The 10,923-nt window shown below is 28.0% G+C and overlaps 2 protein-coding genes across 2 annotated transcripts; both read right to left on the reverse strand.

Annotated features, from left to right (window-relative positions):
* Positions 1-3,309: 3,309 nt before the first annotated feature.
* Positions 3,310-4,521, reverse strand: LOC114369679 (AP2-like ethylene-responsive transcription factor BBM). The gene is made up of 2 exons (XM_028326924.1): positions 4,449-4,521; positions 3,310-4,036 (listed from the first exon to the last, which is right to left on the reverse strand). Exon 2 carries the CDS (start codon positions 3,954-3,956, stop codon positions 3,333-3,335), a length of 624 nt encoding a protein of 207 aa, XP_028182725.1. The 5' UTR covers positions 3,957-4,036; positions 4,449-4,521; the 3' UTR covers positions 3,310-3,332.
* A 1,495-nt stretch (positions 4,522-6,016) lies between these two features.
* On the reverse strand, positions 6,017-7,696 carry LOC114371775 (AP2-like ethylene-responsive transcription factor BBM). The gene is made up of 4 exons (XM_028329116.1): positions 7,486-7,696; positions 6,812-7,208; positions 6,540-6,622; positions 6,017-6,132 (listed from the first exon to the last, which is right to left on the reverse strand). The coding sequence occupies exons 1-4, from the start codon at positions 7,694-7,696 to the stop codon at positions 6,017-6,019; spliced, it is 807 nt and encodes a 268-aa protein (XP_028184917.1).
* Positions 7,697-10,923: the final 3,227 nt, after the last annotated feature.

Raw genomic sequence — 10,923 nt, forward strand, 5'->3', positions numbered from 1 at the left:
ACTCTCGTATTTCTGAAAATAGAATAACATGATATGAAACGCCTTCTTTAATAATCAGTATGTGACTCTTAGTTAGAAAAAGTTCGACCAACCAAATAATGGAAGAAAGAAAATGGGATATGATTCAGAAATAGAGTTGCATCCCTGTTCACTTCTTTTTCTTTTTCTTAATGATTGTGCCAAAATGATTAAAAAATAAATAAAAATTCATTTCTTTTCTGTTCACGTTGTTATATGGCAAGATAATGTTACTAAAAATATATTTCTTCTTTAATGTTGTTGGAGAATGTTTCTATTAAACCAAACACAACATAACATATATTTACCAAACACAACATTACGTATTTACGTGTGACGATGTACGCTAATTACTAAAAAAAAATCAAAATACAACTGACTGAATCAAATCAAAAAGTTTTTTTATTTAACATTTCATAGTTGATGCACACGTTAGAGACAGACTGGGAGGGAGACAGAGTTGATAATCTCTAATTGGGAAAAAAAGTTGCAGTCTCTAAGTTTAAAATTTAAATTTATAGTATAAAAAATACTTTTAATCAGTATATATATTTTTTGGTCAGGGAAAGGGGTTAAAGCTCCAGAAAGAACATTATCATTGGCTTGTTATTTTAATTAGACATTTTTAATACATTTCCTCTTATATATGTGGTTTACACAGTATTTCAAATTACTTTTCTTTTGTTATTGTGAATAATATTTTTGATAAATTTATCAAAAATATTATTTATAAAAGAAAATTTAGTTTTAATTATAAAATAATGTTTTACTTATAATATTAAATATCTGATACTAAAAGTATTAAAATAAAAGATTAAAGTAAAAGTTTCATACTTTCAAAATCTATTTGATACTTAAATATTATAAAAGATTTTATAATGTAAATTTGTATATTTTACATATAAAAATAATACATTAATATTATAAAATAAATAATACTATAAACATTAATTTTTATTTTAAATAAATAAATAAAGAATAGAAAACACCTCATTGAGTATAAGGATAAAAAAAATACTTTTATGCATAATTTATTTTTTTCTCTTCATTCTATTTTTTATTTATCTATATAAATAGATCGTTTTTTAACAAAATTATCTATTTAAATAATTCACTATTTTTATTTATAAGAATTAAATATAATATCAAGAGATATACAACCGTCAGACATTATGCAATCAATTGAGTTAAATCCTTATTCTATTTTTACTATTCTTGTTTCTTTTTGTTATATTTCTTTTTTCTTTACTTTTTCCATCGTCCAAATAAAGCATAGATGAAAGGTTTTGGTGGATGTGTATGTCTTCTTAGAACATATACAATCCATTATTGTTTATATGAGTTATTTATCATAATTTTATAAGTATTTAAATAAAAATTCATTTTAATATTAAAATAAGTATTTAAATTAATTTTATGGATCCAATAATACTGTAAAATTATTATTTAAAATATAATGTGGTTAAACAATAATGACTTATATAAGTAACAATACTTATATAAATAAATAACTTTATGTCATATGTTCTTGTAAAAAAAACTTAAATAATATTATTTAAAATTAAACACCTAATTAACAATACTCTTACACGTACACCTTCCAAATCATTCCTTTATTATTATGTTTGAATAAGATCTATGAGATAAATATTTTTCTCAAATACAATACAAGGTTATAATATGCATGATTTTAAATGATACTATAACATTCTATTTCAATTTAGTGTGGGACTGACGGCACTACTTGTCCCGTTTGGCGTCCCTTATCACGTTTGGCATACATCCCTGTCTGTGTATAATAATCGCACTTAATAAGAGGCTAATTAAGCAACGCATTTCATGTTAGACGAGAAACCAGGAAATTAAAGGTGATTGCTCCTTAGAATTTGCCTTATTTATGTAAGTACAAGAGTTTTAATCAAATTAAATGCTAAACTACTTGACAGTCATGTACCCACAACAAGGAGGTGAAATACGGCACAATATTCATTGGCCAGCCTAATACAAAAACAGGTATTATACTTTGGAGAAGTACGAAGTACATAAATAGATATAAAAAGTACTCAACAAATTAATATATACAATAATTCGTACAATCAAGAGAAAAATATAAAATAAAAGATGAGACTTTATTTTAGCAGACATATTTTGAGGGGCTAAAGTAATTAAATATTTTTAAACTTAAAAGATTAATTCAAATAAAAAAATTAGATGAAACCAAATATATATTTTAGTCATATTTATTTATTTATTATCTCATAGTATTATCTATTTATATATATCTATCTCTAAGATTCCAAAATGCTCATACAAAATTATAGTACAGAATATGCTTCTTCTTTTTTGGCCGAATAGTACAGAATATGCTGATTCAGTTAGAATAGAAAAAAAGATAACATGATTTAATATGTAAAAAATTATTGGTAAAATATTGTTTTTTTTTTCTATTCTATCTCACTATCTACCATGAAATTAAGAGGAAATTTTAATCCTTTCACCATATTCCATATATATTTTAAGAATAAAAAGATTCCATATATATTTTTCTAATATTATGCATAGTTTATTAATTTTCATTAGTCTATTCTTTATTTATTTTTTCTTGGAATAACAAGTTCTATTTAATTATGACATTATATCATTCAAATGATTTTTTTTAATAATCAAACATATAACCCACGATTAAGTTAAAATAATGGTTTAATTATAAATTTTATCACTAAATTTTTATAATTTTATAAATTTTATCATCTATATTTTTTTTAAAATTTTACCATTCAATTTTTATTATTTCATGAATTTTATCATTGATTTTTTTTTAACAAAAATCAAACAAGCATATATAACTATTAATTCTATTTTTGGATAAATCCAAAGTATCTCTTAAAGGATAACCAAAGATCCACCATTAAAAAGGCTTATTACTCTTAAGAGATGTTTGTCATACATAAAGACCTAAAATCAAATTCTTAATTACATCTTTAAATAGATATGAATACCTATCAATTATGTATTTATACCACATTAACTAACGACTGACAAGCATGAAAACTGCATCATTAATTTGAATCTTCATATTCCAAAACTTCTAAGCCTAGTGTTAATAAAACTTCCCAAAGATCGATGTGTCTACATATTCTTAAGTTAATACACAAAATTGATAGCGAGTCGATCGATAATATGCTATGATGACTACCAGACCAGAAGCAAGACTATAAATTAAAATAAGAAATTTATATGGATATATATATTAACACACACATCATCTTAATTAGTCTCATGCATCTTTGATGACCCTTCTTTCTAATTTCCTACTACTCATGCAACAATGTGAACGGTGAAGCTCCGGAGCAAAGATCATTGGTATGCCTTAGTGCAAGAGTACTTGGAATCACAAATGGCACCCAAGTATTGCATGCATCATATGCACTACCCTTAACAGTATCACCAGATGCTGGCTGCGAAAGATAACACAAGTCCCTTGCATGATAAGGATCGGTACTGGAGCTGAGCACATTTTCATAACCAAGCATCTTCACATCATTATGCTCAAGACCGTTGCTTCTACTATTTTGAACAACATCATCATCATCTGCAATATTGAACGTAGGAGTAGCCATGGGAATCGCGTAACCATCTCCACCACCATAAATGACATAGTTAGATCCAGAGCTATTATTGTTATTATCAACGGAAGCAGAATCAATCCAAAACTTTTGTCCATAAGTGTAATTCAAGTGGCTATAAGGCTGAGGTTGATGTAATGCAAGAGAATGGTGAGAAGCTCCAAGGATATTGATGTTAGAATCCACGTGAGGGGTTTGAGGATCCATGATGGTGAGGTCAACCTGTTCATCAGCATCTTTCAAACGTTTGGCAGCACCACCAATGGGCAAAGTGCTGCTCTCAAGTATGCTCTTAACGTCGTATCTGTTCATATCGAAGTTTGTAACTGCCTTCAGTCCTCGGAATTTGATGGCTGCAATGTCATATGCCTCTGCTGCCTCTTCTTGAGTGTCTGCAAAATTAATTAATGTAGCACAATTTGGTCCATTAATTCTTCAGAAAACATACACATGCGCATGCAGTGCAAAACTGCATATTAATTACTTATAAATGCACCATGCATATAGTACCTTGAGAACTAATCATATTCTTAAATCTAACATGATTTTTAGCCCCCAAAGTTATACTATCATTATCCATTAGTAAAGCATAATTTAGGTAGGACTAAAATAATTAACACCGACCTAGTCCAATATTTCCCCTTGTACAAACTGTTAAAGCTAAAATACTGGTATATATATTTTATTTTATTTTGCTGATTGTTACCTAAGGAATTGATCTATTCCACCATTTGATATATATATATATATATATGTGTGTGTGTGTGTGTGTGTTCCAAAAAAAAAAAAACTAGTCTTCCTTACTGAAAGTTCCCAAGTAGAGATCTTTGTTGACTGCTACTCTTCCAATCCTAGCTTGCCATCTACCATGTTGGTGATGCCTGGATTCATATCATTTAAATCATATAAATTATATGTCAAGTCTTCCCATTTCAGTTTCAAATTTTCAATGGGTGCACATGATATTAATTATATAATTTAAATGTTTTATACAAGAGTCAAGACTAAGATATACACAACATAGCGAGAGACAAGAAACACTAAACAATGAACCTTCACATAATGAATAAAAACGCAAAAAGCAAAGATTCTACAACGTTAATTTTTAGTAATTTTTTAGCAATAAAACAAAAGGACAAAATTCATATTAGTTTTTATGTGTTCAACATTACTAAGTTCACAAATGAAGTAATAATATGTATTTTTTTAAAAAAATATACTACAAGTCTACAACGTATTAATTGAAAGAAAGATACATATATAACATTGTTATTAAAATGAAGAACTTGATGAAAAGGACTTAATGTAAATTTTGGTTTAGTGGATTAATTTTCTTTCACAATTTTCTTTTACATACGTGTCTCTAGGACGAATGACCCATATACCTAACCGTCAAAAATATAAATCTCACTAGTTTGATTAATGTACTTTATTGTGATTTTTAATATATCTCTAATGTAATTTTAATGAAAACTTTTTTAATATAATTTTTAATGGACACGTTTTTTTACAACAATGGGCAGCTTAATAAATACTAATTAATTACGTTCCTTACAACAATGGACAGCTTAAGTATATTAATAATATATTTTTGATACAATTATTTTAGTTTTAGTTCCTTAACAACACACGAATGTATATATTCAATGGTAAGTCAACTCTGTACCTCGTTACTCCTCGATAAATGGATGCACCGCGAGAAAAGCCACTGCTCTTCCTGCCTCAACATAATTTTTATAGTTATATATGTGTGAATCATTATATGTACAATCAAATTAATATATATTTATCCATCTGTACTTAGTTAATAATATACTAAGCTTATTATGTGCAGATTAATAATGACATTTGTAAAATACATACCTTCTCAGTGATGCGACGTACTCTTGCCTTGTCAAGTTCTTCATTTCTTCTAATTCTTTTTCATAGTGGATAATCTATAATTCATTGATTATTCACGAAGACACAAAGTACCCAATGTTAAAAGCATCAGAATAAGTAATCACATACGGGCATAGTTGAATTCTTATATTTGTAAGACAATAAATTATTAGTTTCTTTTGTGAACAGACACAACCCATGAAATGAGGAAACTTTTTTGTAGCACAGGGACGAAATAGATATGCAATGGGATAAAAATGGGTGTGTGAATTTAAGGTCACAATTAATCTGCAGTGTTAATAAGTAATTATTAAAAAAATAATGAATTAGATTGTGTTGAAACACAAACACATTTCTTTTTCCTAAGACAACTGGTGTCTCCCAAGTTAATTCAGCCTTCTCTTGGCATTGTTGCTTGTTATTTCTAATTAATGCCAACATATTGGAATTATGTAATGCAACACTTGATTCACCGATGATAAGCATGCGCATCAGAGTGAGAACATAAAATTTACTGGAAAATTTGTTGTTGTTGTCGTTGCTCCCCAGTATTTCAGTGCCGCCAAATCATACGCTCTAGCTGCTTTTTCTTCTTTATCATAACCTCCTGCAAATATACAAGAAGAAATGGTATTTGTGAAGAACAACTAAAATAATGTGATATTAATATTATGATGAGGAAAAAATGTTTTTATTTCTTTTTCTAATATACATTCACAGTGCCATTTATTTAATTTCAATAAAAATACTAGAATACTATACATGACTACTACTAATTAATTAAACATCCAAAATATGTCAATTTGTTTTTGTACTCACCTAAGTAAACTGCAAAAACGAGAAGTGTCGACGAAAGCGATATCCCATTGAAGAGATTAGGGACACAACAAAAAATTAAACTCAAGTTAATACTAATGAATCTAATTAGATCTTTTTAAAAAAATACAATGTATAGAGAGGATTGAACAAAAAAATCTTGGCAATGTACCAGGTAATTAATTAGTTTAATCGCACCTTGCTTTCCTTTGCTAGTTTTCCCCTCTCTTCTACTACTATTGTCCCACAGGTGAGCCTCGTATCTACCCGTCCATCTATGCCTTCAAAATCAACAAACCCTAACTCCATTATTTCATATTATATAAACAGATCGAGTAATGTCATCTAAAATTGATCACTAAATAATAATAAAAAGAACCTAAAACAACTTCTTAATTAAATTAAAAACATTTGCAACTAGTTAAAATCAAACAAACATGTTTAAAAATTAACTAACTGAAGATTCAAACCTGCTTACACCACGGTATATGGAAGTCCTCTTTCCAAATGTGTCAGCGGATTTTCTGGACACAGTGTCAACATTAAGAATTCCGCTTTGCTTACTCTTCGAGGAGGAACTCTCTTCACCCGCTGTTAGAAGGGGCAATGCTACTGTGCCAGACTCTGACACTCTAGTAGTGCTCATGGAAAGTGATGTGTTTGCAGCATCTGACTGTGATGACATTTGTTTCCTCAGCCATGTCTTTATCATGGACAACCCTATAGAGTTGGTGTTTTTTGGACAACCGCCACCCCCGGTTGCCGGTTTTTCCAAAAGAAAATTTTCGAGTTTCGGGTGTTGTTGGTTATTGTCCATGTTTTGGTTACTGCTGCATGAAGTTCCCAAACCCTTTGTGTTCCAATAATCTAAAAAAGGGGAAAAAAACGTGTCTCTTTGATTTAGTACTGAGATTATTGAGAAACTTTATTTATACATGTACTTCTTCTAACCAAAACAAGAATAAAGTTCAAATATAAAACAAAAACGGGACATGTAATCCTATATATATACATTTTTTTAAAAAAAAAAAATTAGTTTGGTGATATATTCGTGACGATGTAGTGGATTTAATGAAATTCAACAATTAATGGAAAAAATGGTAAAGCATAATGAGTTATGATTTTGAGAAGAAAGAAATGGAACCTAGAGGAGTTATATGATGAGTATTGTTTCTGTTGGGTGCTTCTACTAAGGCAAATGAAGAGAGATCAAAGCATTCGGTGACTGAGATTTCGTGGGAGTTGAAACCAAGGAGAGGGGTCACCGTTTGAGAGTGATCTTCTTCATCATTTAGAGGTTGTGATGGAAGTTCTTGAGGGGAGAGAGAGAAATCCAGCCAGTTCATTGACGCCATCTATGATCTATGGGACTATGACTCTTATAAGGAAAAAGATATCACTAAGCTTTGAAGTTAATGTATGTATATATAGGAAAGTAGTAGCAGACAGCAGTTCATGCATGTACGATAAGTGCGGCTAGTGAGAAAAGGATATGGATTCCCCCGTAGGTATACAAGAGTTATGTGAAAGAAGAAGAAAGGTCAAAATTTCTGAAGAGAACAAAAATTTGAAAATCGTTTTCTTGTAGTGGTTGTAGAGAAGAGAATGCATTTATAGTGCACAAACTTTTATATTTTTTCTCTTTCTTCTTCACTATAGTATGCACATACATACATAAACATAATAAAGTAATGGGACGCGTCTTATTATATGACGCGTTGGGATCTTTTGAATCGGAAATTGCTACAAGATTACAGGGGCTTAAGTGCTTAACACCGTACTCGTCCTTTTTCTATATAAAAAAAAATTGTTAACCAGTTCCTTGGATTATTGATTAAAAAATTAAAAGAAAAATAAATAAATTTTTAAAATACATCAAATTATATTTATAATTTATTTTATATATTTTTATTGTTTTCATAATATTTTTTTCTTTGTTTTTTATAAACAATGTCTTAATGTCCAAAGGCATGAGGCTACTAGTTAACAAGATAAAAAAAAAAGCTTACTAATCTCTCTTCGTTCTCTTTTATAAAAAAATATATTTTATACTTATTAAAATTTTTAATTAACTTCACTAAATTATGTTATTTTTAATTATTTTTTTCTTAAACTACTCTATTGAACTTGACAATTTAATCCTATATTTTTTAAATGACTAATTTAGTTTATAAATATATAAATATTACAACTGATTGGTTCAATCAGTTAAATATAATAACAGATCTTAAAATTATATTATTTACTAACAAATTAATCCACAACATATATATAACTCATAATTTTTTACAATATTTACATATTTGGTAATTCTGAAAATATAAAGACCGAACTATAAGAGAATACATAATTTGATGAATGAGTAAATAGGTTATTTATCTAGTAAAATATATGAACTACAGTAATTTGAAAAAGAAAATAAAAGATATATATTATGTTTATAAAACACTTGAGTTCTATTCCCGTATAAATACATCTTTGATGTGATGAAAAAACTTTAAATAAGACTAAAGTTTAAGAACAAAGATTATAGTCTTATATCCAGTTAGAGAATCGAAGCTTATGGAGATACTGGGATAATATATATTGAGTAATAGATGGAATGCAGGCAGAAATAGTAGTATCTGAATTCTGACAAGCTAATAATGTGAGAAAAAACACACACGCGGGTCCTCTCCGCAGGCCACACCCATTGAAGTGCTCTTGAACATTACTGCATTAGTCACATCTAATGTCAGACCCTCTGCAACGATCAAATTAACACCCATAACTTTCTCACATTCTCCTCCATCCATACACATACTATTTAACTATTATCTGGTACGTAGTCTTAATCATCCAAATGTTCCCCCGCTACAAACGGGACTCTCTATTTCTATCTGAAACTGAGAAAGATCGATACTTATTTCTCTTTCTTCTGCAGACAAACAATAAGTCATGCAATATTGCAATGACTGACACCTTTTTTTCAAAAAAATCATTACTCTTGTTCACCTATTCTGCCAACTGTGGTTATATATATGCTTGTGAATTTAGAGGATAAATTAAAAATGGCTAAATTATTCGGTTGTTTTTTTTTTAATTTGATTCTTTATTTTTTTTTAAGTTTAAATACAATTTTTAATCTCTATAATTTAACTTTTTTTATTTTTTTCTATAAATATTTTTTCTGTTTACCTTTTAAAATATGTTTGTTCTATTTTTTATTTTTGAAATATTTTAGATAACATTTTTTTATTATTCAAAGTAATTTTTTACTATTCAAAGCTCCTAAAATACTTTAAGAACAAAAAAAACACATCTTACATGTAAGGACTAAAATAAAAAAATTATTATCAGAATGAAAATAAAAAAATATTAAATTACAGGACTAAAAATATATTTAAACTTTTTTTTAAATGCTAAATGGTCTCTTATCTTTATTATAAGTTATAATTTGATCTTTTATTTTTTAAAATATGCAAAATGGTTCCTTAAGTATTTTTTTAATAGCATGTTTATCTAAAATAAAACTAAAGAGACATTACTTCAACAATAAACATGTTATAAAAAAAATTACTTAGGACCTCCACGGTTGTATGTATTACATATTACTCACTCTAAAACTATACGAGGGTGCAGTGCGATGGTGAATTTGGTGCAATATGAAGGTGATGGTGGGTGGTTACAGTACCATATTTGGGTGTGACTGTGGTGTTGGGTGGTTGGATAGAGGTGGAGTGCGATGGTCATACATGTTTGGGGAGAGATAGGGGTTTGTTTGGGAGAGGAAGGGTAAGAAAAAAGATATCAGGAACTTTCTTGGAGGTATATTAAGCAATAAATAAATAAATGGGATACATTAAATAATTGTAAGCTATCTTATTTTAGACTCAATTGCAATCTGTCCCCTCAACCGTTATGGCCCAAATCTGACTCAAATAGTTTTAGTGCCAACACAAATTATTTTTATAAAATTGATTTAAGTTGAAACTAATTAGTTTTGAAATAAAGTAATTTACGTTTGAATGTTTTTTTTTTGTTGCTAAAATTAAATTAATAGTAAAGAAATCTGAACGAAATTTGCTACATATCGAAGGATTCAAAAATCTTAAGGGAACTTTAAAATTATTTTTCAAATTAAAAACGAATCTCAAATGCTGCAGGAGATTAGGGTTTATGGTTAAAAGGAAATGTTATGAAATCGCTCAAGTCTGACATATAACTATTTTATTAAAAAAATAATTGTACTTTAACTCAGTCATATATTGTCATGCACAATTAACCAGCCTATTGATGTAGAATAGTTTTAGTTTAACTAATTTTTATTTTAATTAATAATCTCAAATTCAAATATTAGTGAAAAATATATGTAGTTTATAAAAAATATTATTATGCATAACTTACTTGATCGGATAGTCAAACTTTACCTCTCTTATTAAACAGGATTCTATTTTTAAAATAATTAAATTTTGATACATTATTATTCTAAAAATATTTATACTTTTATTTAATTATAATTTTTTTTAAAAAAATATTTTCAAAATAATTATTGAAAAAAATTGTATAGACAGATTTGTGTAATTTGTCTAAATCTTAGATT

The sequence above is a fragment of the Glycine soja genome, chromosome 10 (assembly GCF_004193775.1).
Source record: "Glycine soja cultivar W05 chromosome 10, ASM419377v2, whole genome shotgun sequence".
In the NCBI taxonomy this organism is placed as follows: Eukaryota; Viridiplantae; Streptophyta; class Magnoliopsida; order Fabales; family Fabaceae; genus Glycine; species Glycine soja.